The 27,194-nt window shown below is 33.9% G+C and overlaps 1 protein-coding gene across 1 annotated transcript; it reads right to left on the bottom strand.

Moving 5' to 3' along the window:
* Positions 1-3,159: 3,159 nt before the first annotated feature.
* Positions 3,160-26,502, bottom strand: LOC143449456 (cell division cycle 5-like protein). Its single transcript, XM_076949670.1, has 16 exons — positions 26,360-26,502; positions 25,953-26,048; positions 23,958-24,127; positions 21,119-21,343; positions 17,101-17,319; positions 14,613-14,742; positions 10,476-10,637; positions 10,243-10,403; positions 6,924-7,056; positions 6,666-6,830; positions 5,934-6,112; positions 5,420-5,472; positions 4,354-4,541; positions 3,972-4,124; positions 3,626-3,775; positions 3,160-3,549 (listed from the first exon to the last, which is right to left on the bottom strand). Exons 1-16 carry the CDS (start codon positions 26,402-26,404, stop codon positions 3,448-3,450), a joined length of 2,331 nt encoding a protein of 776 aa, XP_076805785.1. The 5' UTR covers positions 26,405-26,502; the 3' UTR covers positions 3,160-3,447.
* Between the last annotated feature and the right edge of the window lie 692 nt (positions 26,503-27,194).

The following is a 27,194-nucleotide window of genomic DNA, read 5'->3' on the forward strand; positions in this document are numbered from 1 at the left end:
TAAAATCATAAATGTGCAAAAGTGAACTGATGTATAATGGGAAAATATTTACCAAATTTAAAGTTTTGCCTAAATTGAACCTCTAATTTTCCCAACATTTAAATTGCATTGCGTATTTATTTTGTTTTCAAACTGCTGTGGGGTGTCGAATTTGACTGTTTTATGTGAGCCTAAAGCCAAAGGCTTTAGTCTTTTTTTAGAACTCTGTGACTAGTTTATTTTTGACTCTGTTGTTTATGCTATTTATGATTGTTCCTTAGTCAGCACACCCTTTCTTAAAGTTCAAATTCTTAAATTCCAAAATATAGTCGTGAATCGTGATTACATCAGAAGCAATTTCCTATCCATTTTAAAATCCGAATAGAGCTAATGACTTGAATGATGAATAAAAGAGAACGATTAGAACCAAGACGTTTTATATCGCTTTTATTCAGCCAATCAGAGAGAGACACCGTTATTTACGTCATGATATGTCTCCAAAAGTATTTCATAGTAACGACTAATATGTAACATATTCTACGTCATCGAGATTATTTACCACAACTACCATCTAACTTCGTACACTCTGAATATATGACGCCACTTACAAACACTAGAATACTGGGTCGAGTATGTCGGTTTAGGAATGTTTCAATGACATGACCAACCCAAAAACAGTATAATTTTCTTTATGTGCCATACTTAGCTCGAGAACACACAAACGTTTACTAAGGTACCTGTGCCTAATAAGGCCCGGTCCCTAATAAGACCCATTGCTCATATTTCGCAAACCCGTGCAAATAAATGATAAATTTTATCCCTATATAAAAACTAATAGAAATTCATGAAGGTTTACCAGATTTCATCCTTGTCACGTGATCAACCGATTCGCTAGAGCACAACAAAAATTTGATATTTGCAGTTAAAGTGGTTTTGTTAATTTAGAAAAAAAGTAAGTGAGAATTTGGCCGGTTAAATGAACTGTTGTCAGCCGGCTGAAGTTTTCATGTAACAACCAACTTAGTATTGAAAAGGATAATGCACTTTTTTTTGCTAAAATTTTTCTGATAATAAAAATGTGACATTTTTTTCGTGGATGCCACATGCGCCTAATAAGGCCCATGCAAGATGCTTGGCTAATTGGCTAAAAAAAAAACAAAGAGTGTTTGATCCCCCCCAAAAAATAAAAAAGGTCTTTGCTACAAAATATGCCAGAAAAAGTACCAAAAATTGCTCAAATAATTTTGAACTGCCCAAAAATTGCCTATTTAATGACGGTTGGGGGGCGGGAGACCCCCCGCCTGCTGCACCTATGCTGATGGGTCACATTCCTTTAAGTTTTCAACCCACGTTTGTTGGTCGTTGTCTTACAAAAATTGGTGGTTGCTGTCTTGTTTTATTTGCTTAATACGATTTTTCAGCTATATTTTGAATCAAAATACTCACAAAATTGGTGGGCCTTATTAGGAGCCTATGCTCCTAATAAGGCCCATTTTTTGGAATTTTTAATTTCTTTATAAAAAATTTTTGGGGTTTGTCAGGTATTGTGGTTTTAATATGTTGTAGTCATATACCCTAACTAATAGAATACGATTTTTCAGTCTATTCTCATTTGTGGTTCTCGAGTTATTTTCAAAAAAGTGTTAGGTGGGCCTTATTTGGTACAGGTACCTTACAACGCCAATTTATCTAAATTATTTCACTTTCACTATTACAATCGCCATACTGCACTGGAAAATGTTATTTCTTTAAACTAAGACTAATTGCTGTAAAAATACCATTAAGCAAAACGTCAAATGCTAAAACATTTTTATAGAATCTTTCACTTACCCTCGTAGATACTATTTTACAGTATGCTAACACTAGCGTATTTAGGGAGGAGGCGTTGGGACGTAACCTCCCACGAACCTAACGTTTTTAAAACATACACCTTTTTACGTTTAAAGTCTTTTTCATTTCTTGCATTTCCTTGCTTGCGACTACTTATTAGCTACAACCTACACAAAAAACCTTAACAATAATAGGCGGGTTTACGGCGTTTCAAAATCGACATATATGGTCTTACAAGTTGTACACGGCGTCTAAAAATTGAAAATTGTCATTAAGCCGCTGTGTTGTTCACATAGAAATGAAAATACATTTCGTTCAAGGCGTTTTAAAGCGGTATTTGAAGCGCAAAAACAAAATATTTCCGCTTCACGCATTTTGGGTAAGGTAAGCCAACTCGGGAATTTTGAAACCAATTTTTGAAGCGTTTTGGCTCGACTCAACGCAACCCTAAATACGCCGGTACATGCTATCTCTAGTTTTACTAGCTAACGCAATATAACAGTGACGGTAATCGGTATTTTAAAACTTTCATGCTGACGCTGTTATTATAAGTTTCGCAACTGTTTATCGATTCAACAATAACACCAGATGACTAGTCTAATTAGACCTACAAAATGGTGTTGGAGTTCATAATGCTATACTTTGCACATATGCGCTTACATTAAAATTTTGTTAATGAAATGGTTTCCACCGATGCTGGACCCCAGGGCACTCCACCATGTAAATCCAGCCCTGGGTTCGTGTGTCACAAGTGTTTTGTTCTTAGGTGCTTCTTTGACCCTGTGGAGTTTTTTGCCGGTGTTCTATGGGCTTAGGATGACAAATCAATATTCTGCAGGTGAGGCAAACGCTAACCTACTTCTCCTAAATTGAGTGTAAATCATATAAGAAGGTCGGCTTTTTCCAAGCGAAATTCACCAAAGCAAGTCAGTAAGATGTTTGCTCCATCTTGGTGACTTGCTTTCAAGCCGTTTTTTCACTATTGCGGAGAGCTCTCGGGTGGTCATTACCCACACGAGATTTATATTTGGGTCTGCATACGTGCGCTTACGCCGGCATTAGTCTACTAAAAGTGGAAATTTGTTGGTAATTTCTAAATTTTCGGACAGTTGCAGCCAGTGTAATAATAAATCCCAAATTACTAATTGCAAGATTAGGATTGTTATAACGTGGCTTGGAGCTGGGGTACTGCTCCTGTATTTCGTTCAGCAGGGCTTCTTATTCAACATGCGTTCGCTTACAATGGAACTGCTAATGATGCAACTAAGGCACTAAGCCGTGCATTCGTGAAGTGGCAAAAAACGAGTCTAATCTATAACCTAACTTATGATAAATCAATACGTAACCAAACGCAAGTCCCGCTGCTTTATTGTGGTATAGTTGACAAACAGGCTACATTTAATTGGAATCGCGAGTTACATTAAAACGTAATATACGACTGAATACTTCTTATTCAGCCAAAATTCGTCAATGAACTATACGGTAGGCTCTATTAAAGTCATACAAGCAATACTCTCATGTACAATATTGTATAGCGCCGGATGTAACAAAGTTTTTCTTGTATCACACTGAGACCATTGAAAGAGTTTTTACTGTAGTCATACAACTGCCTACTTCATACACTATGGCAACTTTAATTTATTGTTTTGCAATTGCTTCGTGTTGCATGCTTAAGTCGGCAAATACTTGCTGCAGTTCTTTTTCTCGGCACACTTGCTGTTGATAATCACGTTCAGTAATCTGTGAAAACAATATTAACAAAAACTTATGATTTTGTTTAATAAATTTGTCTGTTGCACATGCAAACAGACGTTACCGCTAAACGTTTCGGAACAGCTCCTTCTTCAGAGCGCAACAGTTCTTGGAAAGTATACAATTCCAAATTCGAGGAATCAAGTTTTTCATATATGTCAGTAAGTTGTTTCAGCATATTTCCACTCCTGTTTTGATATCCGTTTGTTAAAACCTGCAGATGGACAAGCAAACGTTACAACCTTCATATTAAAATATAACATGTTATTAATTATGATAAGTCCTGCTCCGGAAGTTAAAATATTTCTGTATAATTATAAATCATAAAATATTATTTGCATGTCTGTGCCTTCGACACCCAAAAAATCGCTATTCGTATAATCAGTAAATTTCAAATTATCGTTATGGACTTTAAGCTTTTTCTCAGTTTTTGCAGCTTTGCGAGCTTCTTTGGTCATGTGATTTCTGTTTGTTTCCAGTTGTTTCTCCAAAGACTCAATTCGGTCTTTCTTGTTGGCACGATTAGCTCTAGTGAAACGATTTTCACTTGGAATGTATAAAACCTACACAAAACAAGACATTTTATCCTCAAGAATGTTTACCACCAAAACTTCACAATACTGACAAGTGCACTTAAACAAATTACTTAAATAAATATACAACATGAAGAATCAGCATATTACAAAATTAAAACCCAAGTTATCTAAGCTTAGATGTGATTAATATTACAAAACGAGTATTTTGCTAGACAAGTCGTTCGTGTTAATAACTGTCCGCAGTACTGGAAATTACCTGGCTATAGCAATCTCTCCAAACTTTTGTGTAAACATCTACAGAAATGCTCCCATGTTGCATTGCACTTTTTACCACTTCAGTTTCTTCTGCAAGAATTTTTTGAGCATTTTCTAATTCATCCCAGCTTAGTTCATCATAAGGATTTTTACTTAGATATTGTACATGAGACGCCATGCCAGCTGCCTCTACAATTTAAACCCAACGTTAAAAAACAACAGTATAATGAAATATAAAAAATGTAATTTCTATCATTAGTTCCTGTCACCAAACCATCTTTAAAACAAGTACCAAAACCTGGATTACCTAAAAGGTCATGTTAATAAGCATTTATTTCTGGTTTCTAAGATGTCGGAAAGTTGTTAATCTTGTCAGAAAAATGACTTATTTTTAAGTTATTATGATAATAATTTTAAAATGAGTTTGAGTTGATTTTTTAAACAAGATTTTGGTGCCTGTATTTTTCTAAACCAGGAAGTATTTTTTAATTATAAAATTCAATTTTAGTTTTTAATTAAGCAAGAGCCACATAAAAAAGGCGCAATAAAACAACATTTATTTATAAACAAATAGTACAACTAATGGGTCTTATTTGTAATCGTTTTTCAATTAATTATGCCATCATATTCCTTATGGTATGACATAGCCAAACAAATTGCATTTCAATCATAAATTACAGGTCGATTTTATGACATCCGGAGAAATAGTAAACCATTCACCATCATACATTGAACTTTTTTCCTTACAAAAAATTCAATGTACCTAGTAACTTAAAAAATGATTCAAATAATATCAATTAAAAGTTTAATTTTGTTGATTTCTTGAATAGCAATTTCATTTTTTACTAGAAATGTTTATCTTAACTGAAACAACTGTGTATATCATTTAGTTGTTGTTATGATTACTGTAATTTTATAAATCAATAACCAAATAATACTCAGAATAATGTGCAGAAAATTAACCAAAGGAACATCAACAGAAAATTAATTAATCTGTTATAATTTCAATTACACTCTTTCATCCAAAACAGAATTTTTGTAAAACAGGTTAAGAGTTCTAAACTTACTTTTGCCCTTTCCTGGTATTTGATTTTCAGCTGTGTGGTTCAATGCGTCGTGCCTACAGATATAACATATTTCAGCGAAAGATCTTTTTTTAACCAAAATCATTACCTAATGGTAACATCAATGCATTGTATATACAACATAACATTTTATAAATTTAATGCAATATGTTTGAAGTATTCATATTGCAACCATTCAAAAATCTGTTGGCCAGTGTTTAATATTTGTGTGGTTTTTCTAAACAAAAACGATAGAAATATCATCAGAAATTAATCCATTAGTCCCATAAAGTTATGCATGTTTCACAGTTAAAAAGCAGAGTAAAAGATTATTGTATATTAATGTACAAACTTCTCTTTTCTGTAAATTATTCAAGCGAAACAATTGCATAAAAGTTGCAATAGCTGATAAATGATAATAACGACAATAGATATTACAATGATTTAAGATGGGGTGAAGACACAAGTGTAAAATTAATGTAAATAATAGTTGCAATACTCAATCACTACATTATACCTCATCATGATAATCATTTCATGCTTTATTAACTCCTCTGCAAGTTGTAGATCATCAAGTTTAGATGAAGAAACTGGTCTTAGAACTGAATCATTTATGCATGTAGGTCGGGGTAGTCCTTTTTTTATTACAGTATGCCTATGTGCCAATTGTTCTTCCTCAAGAGCAGCTATCTTTCTCTGCATACAACTAAGTGTTACAATAAAATTTGCACAACCACTGATCAGCAAGCTGTCACGAGAATAATTTTTATCTAATTTTTCAACCACTTTAGGCCAGAAACTCAATAAACAGTTATCTTAAAACAAAGAAACAACTGACTGTGTGACAGAGTACACTCTCATATATACATAAAAGGCAAAGCAAAGATTGAATGTGAGTGTGACACTGATGAATCTGAATGGTAAAGCCCAAATGCAACAACAAAGTGTGTTGCAGAAAGAAAATATATATATAAGAAAAAAGTGGGCAGAATATGTGAAGTTTTTTCATAATTACTAAAGATTTTTTTATCAAAGAATTAAAGATCACACTATAATGGTCATTAAAAAATAAACTGGTTGTCATAATATCTGTGGTTATATCACGTGGCTCCTACTGAAGTTACGTGGCTACTACTACATTTAATAGTTCAAATACTACAAATATGAAACCAAAAAGCTAAAAAGGCATATTCACATGTTAAAAATGCAAGATTTTCCATTAATGAACAACATAACAAATACAAACAACCTGTTTCCGTAATTCTACATCAGATGCATCTTCAACAAATGAACTATTGTCACTCTCAACTTCATCACCTTTATTTTCCTCAGCATCATCAGGCAGAACTATTTCGAAGTCATTGGATGGAGAAGGTAAATTAGCCAGATTTGCTCTTAGATGAAGTTTTTCTTCCTAAAACAAGAACATACTAAAAACTTCTAAGACTGCCATTACACACAATTTAATTAAGGTATAACATTAAATTTGTTCTGTATTTAGGAGTACCTTAGAATTAAATGGAGTTGCATCACCAAGATTAATATTTAGTTTATCACGAATAGGAGTACACCCTGCAGTCATATTGGAGTGTGGCGTTGGCATTCCCGGTGTTAATCCAACACTGGATTCTGAAGGTGTTCTAGCAATTAATAGAACAACACAAACATTAAATGGATATTAATATAACATTCCTAAAAAAACTTATATTTTATATATCTCGGCACTATTCTTGGGGTAGTTGGTATGTAGTTTCAACATTTCTGACTTACTCTGAAGGTTTTAATAGTGTGTGTGAGAAGCTGTCATCAAGTTGAACAATTTGTGTCAAATAAAACTCATTTTGTTACTTTTGTGAAGTAATAATAAAGCCCTAATGCAAAGGTTACTTAAGGCTACAGTTACTGCACTTTGGTGGATTGTGTGCATTTGTATGATTTTTCCACAGACAAAAATACCACTTGACATTTGTAATTGGACGTTTATTGTTTCAATATCATTAAGGTATAGGCTACCCATCAAAGGGTGCATATAAATTCCTTTTCTAAAATGGGGTCGCAAAAGTAAAACGTTTGACGAGCCCTCTTATAGTAGATAGTCTTTCTCTATTGATAGTACGTAAAAAGTACTTTAAAACTGATACATCAAATTTGTTTGACTTTCCATTTAAACTACACGCCGATTTGCTTGATTATGACACATAATAAATTCCTTATGTCAAGATAATTAATATTTTGGCATGAAGGTAGCTAAGCTAACTCTTTGTTGATTTTATATGGGTCGGTAAAACATTAATGAAATTACCAGAAATCCGTCACACAAAATTATTTGAAAAGTTTGGGAGCCACTGACCTAATGGATATAAAATCGTGTGCAAAAATATGCAACTGACATGTTAACACAATACAAGAGAGAAGAGTTACAAATTACGATTTAGTATTTTATGTTCTTATTACAAATAATATGCTGTCATAATACAAAAGAAGACTTTTTTAGAATCACATAGTTGGCAGGAAAAAGCTGAAGGACTTCAGAGGAGGGTACTTCTTTAGCAGTACTAGATGATACTTAATGCCTATTTTCCTGTTCTTCTACAGTGATAAAAACTTCTAGTCCAGCACTTGTTAAGAGTTGCATGGCATTCATTTTTGTACCCAAGTAATAAATTAACTTTGGTAAAAACAAAATTTTCAACAACTGAAAGTTACCTAAAAAGTCCCAACAAAGTATAATCATTTATACTGTCTTTGTATAATTCAAAGAAATTTAAACGGTCTTCCCAGCTCTCTGTTACCCTAAACAATTTGAGTTGTCTGAGTTCAGGTTCCTCAAAATTATTCAGTTCTACTTCAACAAAATGGTTAATTTTTATGATCAATCTTGGAAGTTTATTATAGCGTGATGTTCTACAGCAGGGGTCGGCAACCTTTTGCTAGTCACGGGCCAAATGTCGAGTATACAACTCTTTGGCGGGCCGGAATTTTCATTAATACTATAATTCACACTCACTTCAGTATATTACGCTACATTGCTGCAATCTCAATCATACCGATCACAAAAAGAGCAAAATATATGTATTCACACTTGAACAACACAGCATTAGAAAAAGTTTAGGTTAAAGCTCGTGTGCATCTCTCTTTATATCTATAACGACTAGTCTAGTCTACTCTACAGATAATCTCGTACTTAGTACGAGATACTAGTCTACCGCCTTCGCACCAGTTTCATGGCGTAACAATAGACTATAGTACCGAGAATTAAAAGTTGTACACAAGACATTTAGATTGGTGATTTTTAACAAAACTAAATGGCGTTGTTGAACTAAAAAGCCAATAGACAGTTGAAATTGTCTATAACGGAATCATTAATTATTTAAATTTGTCTATAAAGTCACAATTTACTTGGCCCCAGCAGAATATATATCTTTACATACATGAAAGTTTGTCTGTGATGTTGATTCGCATATAACGGCATGGTTTTTTGTCCCTCTGCTGTGTTTTGTTTGTTTCTATTGGCACTCTAAAGCTAGGTCATCACCCCTCCAACAAACATTCATTACCGGTATCTATTAATTAAGTGACCAGTATAGCACTAGGCAAATTACATTTCATTGTAGACAACTGCAACAAAATTCTGTGTAATCTTCTGTGGAACTTTTTTCTTGAGTTTTGGGCAAATCGGACTGGAAAGCACACTTCTTCGCTGAATCAAACGATAGTTTTGGAATGGTTTACAGTAATTTGCCAATAGCATCAATTTATCTATATTGGCAATTTTCTGCAATTCTTAGAGGAGAATTTCACCATTTAGCAAAAAAGGTAAGCTTTTGAGAAAAACGTCGGTCCAAAGGGGATAACAGGATATATATAAGCTTAACTATGAACAAATAAAAGCAAAGCATAGAAAAAGAGTGGAATGCACACAGTGACTGAAACAAATGAAATTGTAATTTATGCTAAAACTGGATTTCATGTTTAGGCTACATCGCCATTGGCTTGAAACACAATATTGCTTCCACAAGATCTTGCTTAGTTAAGGATCTCTGGTCACTAAAAATATATCGAATCTACAACCGTTAGCTAGTAACTACTTGATACAGCAGAATCCACTAAATATGACCACCTGCTTTATATAATCATTTTGATGAATTTTGTCATATAAAATTCTCCATTTACTATGACCAGTCTTCAGATATTATGACCACTTTTTCCATCTTATTCAGATTTTTTAATCAATTTTTGTGTCAATTAATCTATGTGTCCATTAGTCTACGTTAAAACTTGACAGTGTCAATTGTGCCATGCGTATTCTCATTTCATCTACTTACGTTCACTTACATGTTGTTGTTTAATATTAATGAAAAAAGTGATGAATTTGCTGTTTTTTTTGTCATTTTGAGCCTGACTGTATCAATCCTGGTGTGGTTAAATGGTACTGTGACAGTTTCATTTATTGTGACTATTCGGATACTGTAACCAAAATGGTCTGGTTCCAAGGTGGTAATAACAAGTGGAGTCTAATGTACTCGGTAATATAACCAATAGCCTGTCTACAACCATTGATAACTTCATACAAATCAACACCCTCAAAGTTTATATAACATTGCACAAAACAAACTACTATCTCAAGTCCAACACACATGAAAATGTTTTTAGTTTTTCAAGATTACTCAGTTAGTGAACTCGAACTCGATAGATTTTTTCAAGTTTGTGATCAGGATATTTTTTTTTTCAAGTTCAAGTTCAACAAAATGATCTAGTTCTTTCAAGTTCAAAGCCTTGCTGCCCTCACTACAAATGGTTAGTATTACCAGTAAATGCAACATTACCTGAACGGAGTAGATATTATGGTGTTTGGTGTCTTGATATCAGCTCTTTGTGGTGTAATGCCAGAAAAGTCTGTATCAACGGGTGCATTTATTCCACCCTTTAATGGCGTATCTACGTTGGTTAAAGCCATGACATTAAGAGCTTCTTGCATAACAGTATCCTAGAAAAATGTGATATTAGTTGCTTGTTTTCAAATCTTGCAAAAGTAATTTCTGTAGTAAAATCATCTTACTGTGGAGGGCATTGGTGTTCGTGCAGTAAAGCTGTTAGTTGTATTAGGTGTGACATTGTAACCAGAAAGAAGGGAATCTGAGACGGTGTTCCCACTTTCTTGAGTAGCTAATTTTGCAGCTTGGCCAACTTTAACTACTTCTTCCAGCTCAGCATCAGAAATCTGTTGATATGGTCATTGAATCAAAAAAACATGTTATACAATAATCATTTACTCAAAAATCATATCAAAACAAACAGTTTTACCAATTCCTGATTAAATTAATACGTTTATACTACCATACTCTATAGCTATAGTATGATTAACAGTGTGTACAACTCTACACACACGCTTATTAAGGCCATCATAAAAATGCAATTGCATACACAAAAATCTTTTTTTGAAAAGAAGATGATGAAAACTTGTTCACAATAACAAAGATGTTGTAGCAAACGAATCCAACAAAATTTTCCGTATTTTCAGGAATCTGGCTTGTAACAGGATTTGATATAAATCTTACATCTCCAACAATACCCTCTGGAAATATGATAATGGTTGTCACTGACTGCTATGGCTTAGGCTTTCTTTTGTACAACCATTTTGTTCTTATCATGCTTCTGATAAGTAAGCTTATCAACAGTTTGGGTGGTACTGGGATCTTTTGGAGTAGAAGGTGGCATGTACTTAAGTAGTAGTAGCGATGTACTAAATTTAGCACTATTTCGAAAATTCTGCACCAATATTAATGGTTTTTGTTGTTCTCAAGTATTTCAACTTTCCTGACAGATTTCGAACGACATGACGACATATTTACTTTTTTAAGCCTTTGTAAAAATTTTGAGTTGTTTGGTTCGATGTAAAGATGGTGCGTTTAGGAGATTTTTTTGTAGTTTCACGTACACAAAAACAGTTTGTTTTTTATTATTCATCAATGAGGTGACAATTATAAGCATAAGGCCCTTGTTTGTCAGATATTTTAAGCGTTCCTCATTGTTCATTCAAAAGAGCAAGCTTTTCCATAGAAGGACTGGCACAAAATCATTAGACCAGTGGTTCTCAAACTCTTTACTTAAACTTTTTCTGTGGCGGCTTCCTTACAGCTTTTTTGTGAGTTACCTTCCATTATACTACAAAATTATTGGCAATTTCCCATGTACTTGTGAGAATGGTTCTACCACATATGCCGGTAAGCTCCTAAGGCATTTTCAGTATAAAAATCCCTATTCATTACAAACCAACATAATTTCATGGTCATAGTTTAGTTAGCGCAATTTCCAGACCAAGAAAACTGTACGTACAGCAAAACATTGCAATTTTGTCAAAAAGAGAAGCTTTAAATATTATAAAAAAATATGTTTGAAAAACTGTTCTATATCCATAGCTTGTAGCATGTTGTATAGTCTACCCACCTTAATCGGACTACACCTAAATGGACTACATGCCTACCCTAATCGGTTTTTTTCATAGGTCCCTATCCAAATCCATTTTTCCTTGCTTCATTAGGTGTACTACTAATGACTCTCAATACACCTAATGAAGCAAGTTGAAAGCTTGTGCAGAGAAGTTAAAAAGAAAAGTTAACCTAGAGTCCATCCAATATCTTGTTTTTTATTTTATACCATATATTGATTACACTGGTCTAAAAAATCAAAAAAAAAATTTGTTGCATGAACTTTGATGATTGATTTGGTTAAGTTTTGGTTGCTGAATCCAATTCTGAGCTCAGAATTGCTCTATCACGTCAGGTTTTTTCGCTGCGCATTTTCCCCAATTTCATAAATTGATCAAATTTAGACTTTCGTTAGTGACGGTACGGTGAGCGTATAACAGCAACAGATCAAATATTGTTATTGAAATCACCTATGATGAAGCCTCGGCTGGAAGTTTTGTTGTAGCACAGAATGACAGAGTTTTCAGTAAACTTTAATCTAGTGGTTCTTAATCTTTTTTCAATCACGGACCTCTTTTCGAATTTCGAAAATATATGTGGACGCATTCATTTTTTCTTTCGTATCTCATTACTTAGTTACCATCTTTATACATGGCGCTTGGTTTATACATCACGTTTGGTAGCTCATTACTGAGATACCGTCTTTATCTATATACATCTGCCCTAGAGACTTAAAAGGCCAATGCTTTTTGTGACAGCACCCTGTTCTTTAGTAAAACGTAAACATTGTCAACAATAAACATGACATTGTTCGTATAACGTAAAAGAAAATTGACAGCTCAAAACGAAGCCTGAAAAGCGTGTTACTTCACAATGGAAATAAATATGCATCGATTCCAGTAGGACATTCTGTGACACTCAAAGTAACGTAGGCTATTAAAACACTAAGCATGTGCTGGAAACACTGAAGTACAGTGATCATGGCTTGGGATTATCATGTGTAGACATAAAAATAATGAACCTTCTGTTAGGACAGCAAGGTGGTTACACAAAATACCCTTGTTTTCTCTGCTACTGGGATAGCAGAGCCATAGATGAGCATTGGATAAAAGATAAGTAGCCAGAAAGGAGCAGTTTAACACCTGGAGAGAAAAATATCATTCATAACCCGTTAGTAGACACCAAGAAGATCATCCTGCTGCTACTTCCCATCAAACTTGGGGCAATGAAATGGTATGCTAAGGCTCTTGATCACAATGGAGATTGCTTTAAGTACATCTGCTAAGCCTTCCCAAGTCTCAGTGAAGAAAAGAAAGAAAAAGGCCGGGGTTTTAGTGGCCCACAAATAAGGAAGCTGATCAGAGATCCAAACTTTGCAGCATCAATGAAATCAGTTGAAGCAAGGGCTTGGAATGCTTTTTCTTTAGTTGTTAGTAACTCTTTTGGCAACAGAAAGGCAGAGAACTATCGAGACCTCTTAAAAGAAATCTTATCCAGCATGCAAGAGATGAAATGCAATATGAGCATAAAGCTACATTTTCTGAAAACCTTGGGGATTTCAGTAAAGAATAAGGTGAGTGCTTTCACTAAGACATTAGAGTTATATGAAAGAGCGCTACCAAGGCCAATGGGACTGCCACATGATGGCAGATTACTGCTGGAACTTGAAGGGAGAAAATTACACCACTACCCATAAACGAAAGCCATTAAAACGAAAATTTTCGGGCTCTTAAAGATTGTGGCATTTCCGTATCATTACATTGATTGTTCAACGGTTGATTTCTAGTGATGTTTTTTAAATGATTTCGAGGCTTTGTGTTCGTGTTTTGCATGATTAAGCGTCCCTGCAGTTTTGATTAAAACAACCTCTTCATTTCAAGGCGGTTTCTGATTTGCGGTATTATTTATAATGAACATATATATTATCTCAAAAACGTGATGTGATAGAAAAAAAATAATGCCAGATTCGGATTCAGCGCCCCAAAATTAGGTAAAAAGACCCCAACACAGTCTGCTGCAAAAACCGTGTTGACCAGTGTTATATATCGGGTTAACACGGTTCAGTCACCTCAATACAAATAAAAGTAGGCATAGGCATAATGTGTTTGGAGAACAAGCCAAAAACAGATCACTAAATAAAACTTGTTTACTGCATTACATAACTACACAGTACACAACAACATTATTTATAATTATAGGGAGATCCCTGATATTTAATCTGTCCCACAACATTTCTTACCTTCTTTAAAAAATCGATGCCTATGGGCATGACCGTGACTAGTAACAAATTATACTAACCCACAAATCACTGTGGCACTGGGTGACCACTGTAGTGTGGTATAACAATAGCGTAACAACTTTCAACTTAAATGCAGTAATCGTAAATTAAAATTACAGTAACTCAAGTAACTGAAAATTAAAGTTATTTTTATTCATTTAAACACAACTAAAATAAAAAAAAACTCGTCTTGAATGCTAAAACAACAATTTGCAGAAATGAGTGCACAGTCAAGTCACATGTAGTTTAATCTTGCTAGCTAGGATGTAAAGCAGTATGACATTTGCCGAAAGTTGGAATAACTTAACCCTGCGTTAAACTATGTCCCATGAGCTGCTAAATCTGGTTAAAGATTACAATAACACTTATTACATGTAACTAGCTCAATGATTTACATATATATAAATATCTGATAGCCTATCATTTACAAAATATTACTTTATTATTACAATAACACAAAGCAAATGTTTCTTAATTACTATTCATTTACTTGTGGTGCAGGAAGAACCAGTTTAGAGCGTTTTCGAGCTGGCTCAAGATTTTGGTTACTTATAAGGGAAGGAATATCTTTCTCTTTTAGCTTCTGCTTATCCTTGTGTCTAGCTTTGTCTTCTTTCACCCTACATTCAACAAAATAACAAACACATTGTTTGTTATCTATACATATTTGCATACCAGTAGATCCTATTTTGTACAGTTGTGTTACTAAGTGTGTTAGTTAATTAATACTATTACTTTTACACATATGTTGTTTTATTTAATCTATTAATTTTAATTGATCTATAAAAAACTATGTATTTCAAACGTTTTTCATAACCATTGCATCACTTCTGTGCATATACGGGTGTATATCATCTGAGTGACAGTATTTGAGTGACATAATTATGACATAAATTATTCATTCGAGTGACAAAATTAACCCTAACCCATTATTGTATTGTATTGTATTTTGAACAGTACTTACCAATGTGTCACTCAAATGATCTGTCACTCAGTTGATCAACTACCGCATATACTTTTACATACTTTATTCAATGTGGTAGACAGACCACAAACCAATTTTCAAACCTGTCATCTGTGTAATTGCTAAGCCTTTATTGCCACATGTTTTTTAATTTGTCACAAGCAATATGCAAGTCTACCATTGCGCATATGCAATGTACAGTTGTAGCTGTGTCAGTAAGATACAGATTTGCCGTTTTGAATAAACACTTTGGCATCACCTAAAATTTCACCCAGGGAGCATGTTTTTTCAAAGAATTTCTTTTTGTTTAAAAGTGTTTTGTCAAAGCAATGCAAGAACCTCTAGCAGCAAAAGGAAGTTTGTGGTAATATTTAACAATTTTAAGTATACATATTGTTTGGTAGCTTATCCGTGCACAAAATATTGTTTTTATTACACTGGCACTTACAATCTCGTTATAGCATTGCAAACATTATATGACCCCAATTCGGTACACAGTCATTTACAGACCCTCCTGTAATTGTAATCCCTGTATACAATTCAAGGGTACATGTGAATGTTTTTTATCAAAACTAATCTAATACTGGATATTACACAAACAACCAACATAGTTCGTTGATTGATTTACATTTGAATAAATACCTAGTTAAAAACTCTAATTTACTTCTGATTTACCTAAAGAATAAAAGTTCCATTTAATCATGATCGGCCAATTCAGCAATAAAATTTTTCATTCATCAATTTTCTCTGAAATAAGGCATTTGCGTTTACACATGCCTCACAAAATATTTATCACTGTCAACTAAAAATCACAAAAACTTCATTAGCTGCAACCCAGTGTATGTGTGGCAGGTGGTTTTTTGCTTAGCCTCATTTTCTTTTTAATTTTTAAATATTACAGTGTAGGCCTTGCATTCTGTGTACGGCACTGCATGCAAGATGCCAAACAAAATTCAGGTTCTTCATCTCGTGAAATTCATTTAATTTGCAAACTTATTCTTAGAATAAGTTTATTTCTAACTGATAGAACAGGTAACTAAAGCCTACTTCGCGCCGGGTATACTCATTTGACCTATTTTTATAGGTAGAGTTATTTATGACAATTACATGGATGACCAAAATTGACCGTATAGAAATGTTTCAACATTAAACGCCTTTATATTTGAAAAAAAACATTTTGAATTTTCAGTGCTGAAGCCATTACACTTTCTTTTTATTAAATCTAAAAAATGTGCTACATCTCACAACTATGTTTATCACATCATTCGAACTTAATATTATACAGTAGAAATTGTTTATTGTGACGCCTGAAGGAACTTCTGAAAAAGTGTCACTATAAGCGAATGTCATCGTAGACCAAGTCAAGGAGGATGGCAGCAGATGACCCTAGATTGTGATTATTGTTGAATCGGCTAGGTTTACTACAGCACATCGCTAGGATTATGCAATATTTTCAAAATGTAGGTTAACAATAAATTGTCAATTCATAATTTTTTGACCAAATACTTAGTTTACACTTTACAGCAATTAATCAAGCTTAGTTCACAGAAACGTTAACAACTTAGCTTTAGAGTAAGAGTAGCAATCATCACACTGCACAACAAAACACAGTATATGTCCTATTATTTTGCTAAGCTGGTGTCAATGCATGGTATGACATTAAAACAATTTCTCAGTGTATAAGGAAAATATGTGCATATTCAAGTGAACAACAAAAAATCAACTACAGCTTAAGCTGACAAATTTATCCGTTATTGCGAAAAGTGCCAAATTTGTGACATTAACACCGAAACCCCCTAAAGTGTGAGAAATTATTTTCAGACCGGAAAATCAATAAGCAATATCTTTATAAGTTCATAATTCCAACATTAAAAGTGCATCACTAAAAACAGAAAAATTATACATTATCTGAGTTTTGATTCGATGTGTTTTAGTAAATCCAAGCAGATTGGTTTAAACTGATGAATTTTTTTTATCTATTACAACATGTTTTTAAGTAAACTTGTTGGGGCACCTTGCAAGCTCTTTATCCAGATGATCTTGACGCAAACGTCTAAAGTTTGGATCTTTAGGATCAAATTTTTCTTCACTTGTATCATAAAATCCCAGAGCAGGGCGCTTTTCAAATGGGATTTCTGCATTGTAATCAATCCTGCCCCTTCTTCGGCGTTTTTTACGAACAGCAATGCCGGCAGCTTTTAATTCTCTCCGTTTTTGAAGTGAAGCCAAACGTCTGCAAACACAAAACTGTAAGTTAGAATACGTTTTTGTAAGCTTTAGCGTTAATTGTTTTATACCGCACCTGTTAGTGTTAACTACGATATATAAACTCTGGTAAAACAGTAGCAGAATTAATTCATTAAAAACTCTGTTTCACTCAAAATAAATACAGTATGTAGCCTGTAAAGAATTACATTCTTTTTTCGTAATCTACCATGCTGAAGCTCACCCGTATGGGTTTGGGAAACGTTAGTTCATAAAAGAATTAATTCACCATCTGAGCACCTTTTGTTATTGAAATTATGCCTGATGGCAAACATAGTATATAAACCTCATAATTAAGATGTTAAGATCATACTAATCAGAAAATCAGTTCAGATCAGATCAGATCAGTTTGTGGGATTCCAACCCACGCTTGCAACAAGCAATGCATGTTTTGTTTTCAAGACCGCATTACTATTTAAACATATAATTGCGGAGTTGTACCTTACCACTACTGAATTACATCGATGATGCGAGCATGTGTTCATCGGTAAATTATTCGTTAATTGCAGGTTCTGTCGCTTTAAAATCACTGTCAGTCGATTGGTAGAAACTACTTTAAACAAATAATGTCAGCAGAAAAGAAGAATTCATAGAAACTAGAATACATAGTGAGAATTAAAATATTTGTTTACTGAAGGAAAGAATGATGACTCTGTTTGTGCTACTTTCTATCAGTCTGTATCAGAAAAAAAGCTGGTAAATTAGAACATCATTTTTCATCCAAGCGCAACACTTATGATGAAAAATATTCTCTCAGGTCAAAGGTGCAGAGAGAAAAGTTTCAAAAATGGCATAAAAGTTTGAATCAGCAGCAGCTGGTATTTAAAGCAGAAACGAAAAAAACGGAAGCAATTGTACCATGGGGATTGCGAAGAACATTAAACCCTTTACAAATGGTGAATTTATTAAAGACTGTTTGATCAAAACTACTGCTCAGTTGTTTCCAGGTAGGCCGGACATACGACGAGCTTTCATGAATATTCAGCTATCAGCAAGGACAGTTGCACGACGAGTAGATAAACTGTCGGACACAATTCAAGTGCAACTGGATGAAGACAGATCAAAAGCACAGTTTGTAAGCTTAGTTCTGGATAAATCCACTGACATAACAGGATGCGCACGGCTTTGCATTTTCATCCAGTATGTTTTTGAAAGTTTAATTATGAAAAAAGAATTACTTCAGTTAGTATTGCTTCCGAAGACAACTACTGGCCAGGACATCAGCCATGTGTTGTTCAAAAATTTACAGAAGCACAATGTACCAGTGGATAAAATATCGTCAGTTGCTACAGATGGAACACCATCAATGATAGGGAAAACAAAGGAGTAATTGCACTTCCAAGGAAAACAAAATTATTATGTGATTTTAATGCGTGTCATTGTTTCATACACCAACAATTGCTTTACACCAAACACACCGTAATTGAAGATGTTACGACAACTGTGATAAAGATTGCAAACTACATTCCCGCACGCACACCATTCGAAATGATCAACTTTCAGTTAAAAATTTTGAATCGAAAAATTTTTATGATTTGCCCTAAACATGACAAGAACAACAAGAAAATTGACCTTTAACAAATGTGCGTCTGTTAGATGTAACTTTCCTTAAAATTACAAAATAAGTGAAAAATGACGTTGAAGCCAGATTTCTGGCTGTTATTCTCAGATCAAGTGGCTTAATGTGGGTATTTATCCTTGCTTCCAAGGATGGGTAGTAAACAGATAAGTAGAGATAATAAAGATAATTTTAGAGTAACGTTATTGTAAAAATTGGGATTGTAGAGGTGTTTTCCTATAGTTGTGGTCACATGATTAATTCTTCTCAAAACAATCCATGACTACACTTATTATTTCCACAAAGTTTTGCAGATATTACCTACATGCAAAAAAAGTTATTTTTTTGAAGTACAGTATACCGGGTACCCTTATAAATTGTGTCCTTATCATGTAACCGGATGCAATTGTCATTAAAATGATAAATTGCATCCATCCAACAATCCAGAGCAACAGTACATTACCGTACAGTACCCGGATACAAGTTATTGCCAGGTTGTAGGCTACACCAATGATGCAGACTAACTATAAGCTACATGGAATGTAGTTGACCCCTGGGATGGACAACTTTTCTTGGTGAAATTGTTTGAGATTTAGCTTATTTATTATTTAGCTATTTAGCTTATTTGTAATGCAATGCTCATAATTGGTGAGAGCATTGCATTACAAATAAGCTAAATATAAATATTTACTTGTAAGCGTATACAGTCAGACCTCGTTAATCCGGACCACTTTGTTTCGTCATAAAATGTCCGTTTAGCGGGGTATCCGGATTATCGGAAAGCGAAAACTCAATCAATACTGCAAATGCAGCACTGTTTTCAAAAAGCAGTATGCACCTTACTCCATTTTAAAGTATGCGTAGGAGTTTAAAGAGTGAAACTGCAACATTATTATGCGTAGAAAATCAGCTATTGTTTTCGTCAAGTAACTAAGTAGTTACTTGTAATCCGATAAACTAGATCAGCGTGGTCCAACTACTTTTGACTTACGGGCCACTTTACAAAAACGTGACAACTTGCGGGCCATTTCCAATACTATTACCACTATTATTACTATTATGACGTAACACACTATTATGACGTAACAAACAAATGGATGATGCGATGTAATGATGCTGTTGCAATTATTGGATTATGCCAAATTTCTGACTGTTGTGCAATAGCCAGTATTAGGGTTCCAATTTAAAAGATACATAACATGAAAACTGTGGTATATTTAAAGGAAACAAAAACGTCCGGAACACTAGGTACATATCAGCCTTTAAGAAGCCCAGCTGTACTGACGAGACCAGATAGGTTGAAACAGTATAGGCCCTGCTGTCTACAACTTTGAATTAAATTTTTGACACTTTTTATCCAAATGCTATACTTGTTCTAATTGAAATAAATTAAATCAATACTGTGAAAGCTCGCGGGCTGCAAAAATTTTATCGGCGGGTCGCATGCGGCCCACGGGCCTGTAGTTGGACCACGCTGAACTAGATTATTAAGAGTGAAGTGAAAATGATTTATGATTGTCCTAGATATTGTACATCTAGGACAATCGTGAATCATTTTCGCTTCACTCTAAATAATAATCTGGTTTATCGGATTTTATCGCTATTTATTTAGCACATTTGTTCCACAACTTTTGTGTCTGAGTCGAACAGCGGGGTTTCCAGATTAAAGTGGTAAAATGCATGCATGGCATAGGAAGAAATCCGTTCCCGGCAGTTTTGTCGGATAACGGGGATTCCGGTTGTTTGGGGTTCGGATTAACGAGGTCTCACTGTATTGCAATAAGAATCATATAGTATTTTTGCAAAGATATAACAATGCTATTGTAGTAAAAACATTTAAGATAACCTAAACTGTAGCAGAAATATGCAATATACAAATATATGAAACTGACAAGATTATGGTGTGTTAATTACAGATTAAATTAAAATTTGAAAAGGCGAAAAACCAATAAGTTAGAATGTTTCCCTCATTGTTTCTGTTTAGGAATTCTATTACCATGGTAATTTTTTTTTGAAATAATTCATTCACAGCACACCTGCAAATTTTTTACTAGTGATCTGGGGTACAGTGTTTGAAATCTTTTGAAGTACACTGCGCATGTTACTATATACTTTTACAAAAATATGTAAACTTAACATTAGAAAAAGTGACAACAAAAGAGAAAAACATTGCAAACAGCAAAAAATAGATGTCTTATTTATCTATTACCTAGCTTCTTCAAGCTGTTTTTCACGTGCTTTGCGCTTAGCCTTTTTCCCTTGGGTGTTGGCAAGTCTTGCCCTAGCTTCACTGAGCATTTCATGTTCATCCTCATCCATGTCAACCGGATCAGGCCGTGCAGGTTTCGTTTCAGGTGCTGGGTCAATTTCACCAGGTTTAAGTTTCCTTGGATCATCAGCGTTGTCATCATCTTCATTATGAGCTGCTTTGTCTCTGAAAAGTGCAATTTCTTAAATTTCATTTCAATTTGCAAATTTCATCATACTATTTGTACCCTTAGCGCATGCAATTTTACTACAAACAAACATTCAACAAAAAACATATGTAATAAGCCAAAACGTCTTTTCGTGCAAAATCATGAAATTCTGTATTATAAAGGCATCAGGCCAGGTAAAATGCTAGAAATTGGTATTTTTTTAAATTTAGCTTATGAAAACTTGTAAGTTTGTTTAACAAATAATAATCAAATGAGATTGCAGGTACAATACATTGAATAGGCTAACAAGAACTAAGCACATCACAACAATGTAACAAGCTTAATAGCATTTGGACTACGAAGTAATAAACAACGACAGTTTCAGATTTATCAGTGTGACTAATTATTTTCTGAGTTAGTTAAGTGCTGAGAATAGTCATAAAGTACAGTTGTATGTTATATTATTTAGTTGTGCTAAGTTATAATATTAACACCGTCTATTTGCTGACCAGCGCCGCTAATTTGATGTTTTTCGTCTGCAATAAAAACGCAGCTCGCAATTACTAATTACACAAAAAGTAGTTGCTGTTATTTAAAACTGTTATTATTAACAACTTTCGGTAGGTACCTTTCACCCAAGCATGATTTATTGCAAGTTGATGCACAAGCAATTGTGTAATTAGAAAGTTTCCAAAAAGTGCGCCTAATTAGAACGTTTTACCATATCAGTTAGTACAAGTGTCCTAGATTTTGCTATGGCAGGTTCAAGCAGCGTACTTTGAAAACAAAATTTACATGCAACCACCAGGGGGCATCACACACATGTGCAAAAATCCAATTTTGTTAGTCAGTCATTCAGTTTTCTATCTAAAAATGAATTATTGAAATAAACAAATTAAACAAGTTAACAAGCTCAAAATCAAAACAGTAGCTTATTGTTTTATCGGCTGTTTCACACTTCACTGACAAAACTAAATGTTTGACGCCTTACAAGTTTCCTAAATCACGTGATTTCATATTTTATAGTTTTATCTGATTTTGCCAATTTTGAAGTTTATTTACTTAAAGCAGGGGTGGGCAAACTTTTTGTACTGAGGGCCACATTTGAAAAAATGTTGCCGCCGGGGGGCCGCACACTCTCATTACAAAGTGGGAAAATTTACCCGGTGTGTAAATAAACGCATATTCATATTAAACACAATTTTTGTATTTAACACTCAGTTACGTTTAAAGCTATGCAATCATCATCACAAAACTTAATGAGACTTGTGCAACTGTTCACAGTTTTTCACAATCTTCTGCAAATTGGGAGCAAGTTTGCTGGTAGATATCCTCATAACATCACGCAAGTTGGTGTCTGTCAGCAAAGACCTGTTCTTCGACTTGTTTATGTTTAAACAAGAAAATGCTTGTTCGCATATGTATGTGGATCCAAACAGTGTCAAAAACTTAGCAGCAAAGTTTTTTAACGCGAATTTCGATAAAATAGTATTTAACAGTCCATTCCTTATTGAAAACACGACTTTCGTCTTCAATCTTTCGCTTCTTAACAGCACTCATTATTTTAACAGAGTAAAAATATAAATCTTTTATTTTTTTACAAAAATCCTGTCGAAGTAGAAAACATTAAACTGTGCGTCTCAAATAACAATGAAAAGCTATTTGGAAAAGTAGAAGTACTGGTAGGCCTATGGTAGCCGCTACCGTATTTGTATTTTATGATCAAACAATGGGTGAGAAGTGTACGGCTAGTTGCTGAGAGCATGTTGCAATACATGCGCGACTGACGTGTGTGTGTTTACGCACTGAAAGTGAAGAGAAAAACACACTCGTAAAGGGAATAATATTTTGTCATGTAACCTGTTTAATTAAAACAATAAGTGATGAGTAGGAGTTTCTGCAAGTGCCGGCGGGCCGCATAAAATGGGCCCGCGGGCCGTAGTTTGCCCACCCCTGACTGAAAGTAATGATTACATAGCCTAACAAAAAAAAATGTTCTGGTGCCAGAGATGTTTCAATGGTTTTACAGAATTCATTTTTTTTTTTGAGATACTGATGTTTTAATATTTTTATCTAATACGTGTTAACCACATACAAAGGCATCTTATGGAGTTTAATAAATTTGTAATATTGTGATAAAGTTGGAATAAAACCACTCCAGGAACAGGATAAACCTCATTTTCATAAAAAACTATATACCTTATTTTATTTTATTACCGAGAAGAAGTTATTACAACAACAGACACTTTCCAGACTGATAAATCTTACAACATGATAATCCAAAGTAAGGCTGATAAACTCTCCATTTTAACTATTGTATGATACTTGTAATGTGAACCATACAGTTCTCAGTAGTAGTGTTACTGCAGGTGGAGTGCTTGACAAAGATTTAATATCTTGTACTTAACCACGTCAGTTTATGAATACTCATTTGCTACAGTGTAGCATCAGCAAGAATCAAGAGTAATTAGTGTTATTAAAACTTACAAATATGTCTAATATAATATACAAACAGTTTCCTTAAATCAATCATTGAAATCTACTTAAAGGATTGACAAAGCAGGACAAAACTCATTTATAACATTTTTCGAGCAAAAACGCACTTACAAAATAATCATAATAAATGCTTACAGTAAGTATTCATAATGTTCCAGGCATTGAGCAGCAGTACGACCAACGATGGGTGCAATGGTGCGCCATTGTGTTGGCATTAATTTTGCCAAATGAAGCAGCTTTTCCTCTTCCTCTCTTGACCATTCAGTTTTCTTAATGCTAGGATCTAGCCATTCATACCACCGTGCCTATTAGAAATAAAAGTTTTCATAAACAAGACTGGAAATTTACAATCATAGTCAACAACAATATAGTAACTAACACTCAACAAGAAATTCAAGACCACATACATTATTACTTATTACAGTTAATGAACTAAACAATTCATGAATGGCTTGCCAACACCAGGCTTTGCTTTTACATTTGACGTTACTGTGAGGAGGTACGAAAGTTGGTTGGCAGGGTGCCAACAGAGTAGCTGGCTGGCGCAATAAGTGAAAAAAAAGGACCATAGACTAAAAAATTTATTTACAGCTAAAATACTTGCTCAAATAGAATATAAATGCAGCTTCACAACTCTACCTAACAAATTACCATTATTTGCAAATAATCAAGCTGCAAGCTTTTTTTATTTGTCCAAGGCAGTGGTTACCAAAGTATGGTTCCCAAACACTGTTTGGGTCCCATAAATGAGTTGTGCCGAGGTGATGCAAAGCTATGTTTGTAATAAAATACATTGTTTAATAGTGAGTGGACCACACTGCTACTGCTTGTCTGTGTGTGTCTGTAGTGTATAGGTACATTCGACAGAGTAGGTTAGTGACATTGAAAACAAACTTAGCAACTTACTGCAAAAAATCATCCATACAAGCATTATTTTTTGTGTTAAAGTAAAACAACAAAACGAGACAAAACAGACGTTGCAAATATAGATTAAGTTTACAATTTCTATGCTCATGATTTCTTGCTTTTTTATATAATTATCATCACTGTTAAAGATTGAGTTTAGTTGTGAAAGATCTGGTGAAACATAAGGTCAAATGGTGACATCGTTTGTTGCAAGCAAAGCCAAGTAACTATAACTGCAGTCAGGCCATACATTGTAGTGAGAAAGATTATATTATTATTCGCATAAGAAAGTATCAAATAGTAAAAAATGAGCATTCAAATAGCGATTTGTACTATCCCCATTGAGATTTCACTCGGGTGATTTTTTCGTCTGTCTAACTTAATTAAGAAAGTGAGGGAGGGAACCCTAGTTAAAGAAAGGTAAAATTCATTTGTCAAAAATCTCTGTGTGAATCCATTCTTCTTTATCCAAATTTATTCTGATCATCATGTATGTTTCTTAAACAATGCCCAAATTAATCACTTTCGGTCAAAAAATGGACAAATAATAGCAAAAGATCCTGCAACAGTCTCTCATATCCTCGTCTGGAAAGTACGGTAGTTTACGATGAAAAATCATGAACACAAAGGTGCAAATTTTTGTAAGCACTGAAGCCACAATCTTTGCTTACTTATTATATAGTGGCGTTCAAATAACCAGTGTTAATAACCAACCAGATAAAAAAGTTCAGCGTGCATGTTGATGAATCCTGTGAGTGCAGCTGCCACACTTTTCTCTATAGCTCATACTAGATATTTGTGTAAAATAAGTGTAAAGTAACTGTTATTGGTTTGGAACTATTCAAAATTCTGGCTTTGATTAATTAATTTACAAAAAAATAATTATTCCAGAATGTTTTTGAATTGTAAATTATTCTACTTTGCACATCTCTACCCACTTTACATTATACAACAGCAACTACTTAACCGCAAAAGTTAAGATATCCTACTTTGTTCATGGGATTGGTTTCATGAAATCACACTACATGTGTGATCTAATTTTGCTAAGCTGCCACCAATGATTGCCCAATACTAAAAACCTTAAAATCCTTGCACTAGCATCACAAAAGATCTCCTCTGTACATTCGTACAAGTATATTAAATTTTGAACACAGCATTGACATTTACGAACAATTATGGGTATCTGGCCACAGTTTTATTATCATCATTGGATTACAGTGTTACCTTGCATTGTTTGGCTGACTTCCTATGTAACAAAGATGCAATTCTTGACCACTGGTTTAATCCATACTTCATGACAGCAGCTTTCAAAATTTCATCCTGCAAAGCAAATATCTGAAACTGATCAAGTATTTAAGCAGGAATAAAAAAATCAAAATATTTTTATTTACAGTTGTTACAGATGTTTTGATTCTTTGTTGAAACCTCATTTCACTATGTTTTAAAACATTTTGGCAGTTTAATCCTGTTCGAATTACAAGCTAGTACTGAAGTTCATTAAGAATTAAAACTCGATACTGAAAATATAGTAATGGAACAAATTGAACAAAGATTCTTTCCGCAACTCATAACTAATTAATATCTATACAAAAAATATAATTTTACTATCAGTTCTAAGTGTAAAATTCCACCTCAGTATTTCTCCAGACTCCACCTTTGATAGTAATCCTAGGCATTTTATCTTACAGTTTTGCAGAACATACAACAAATAATATGCTAAAAATTTAAAATATAAAACATTGCAAAAATTATCTTATAAAGCCCAAGCAATTGCATGTTAACGCCCATTGAATTCACAAAATTTTCTTGATAAACTCATAAACCAAAGTAAATTTGACCAGATGTCATGATGGTAACATCAGTTGCCCCAATTTATCGGCACCATATCGGAAACAAACGGAAACCATGACTCTTAAAAAGGCATGGTAAAACAAATGAAAAATTCACCATTGAATTCATGTAGCATGATACAGACAACCTAATGTCCTGTTATTCCAGTGCATAGGCCCACTACGTGTACAAATCATCTCAAAAATTATACGGGCTTATATGCGCAACCTATTACCCTAATTTCTAGAAAACCACAATGTGTCGATTGTAAAAACATCTAGGCGTAACAAAGTTTTTGTTATTAAATCCATGAATGTATACAAAAATATTACAAATTCTTAATGCCAATGTTAGATAGTTTGATAGTTTATTTTTTAATTTGACAGTAAATTCAAAAGTGTATACAATCAATGACAAATGTATTGGCTTAATCGCTGGGTAACTGCCCAGTCCATCCCCTACAAGCTTTTAAAACACAACAGATAATGTTTTTATTCACACATTCAAACAACTGTTTACTTTACGAACCAGTTCCGGTTTGTTGCAGCTTATTCAAAACAAGTTGCAGAGCAGTATGTAGGATAATTAATGGGAAATAATTTCCTAAACTTTAAAGTACTTACAAAAAATACCCAA

This window comes from Clavelina lepadiformis, chromosome 3 (assembly GCF_947623445.1).
Source record: "Clavelina lepadiformis chromosome 3, kaClaLepa1.1, whole genome shotgun sequence".
NCBI classification, from domain to species: domain Eukaryota; kingdom Metazoa; phylum Chordata; class Ascidiacea; order Aplousobranchia; family Clavelinidae; genus Clavelina; species Clavelina lepadiformis.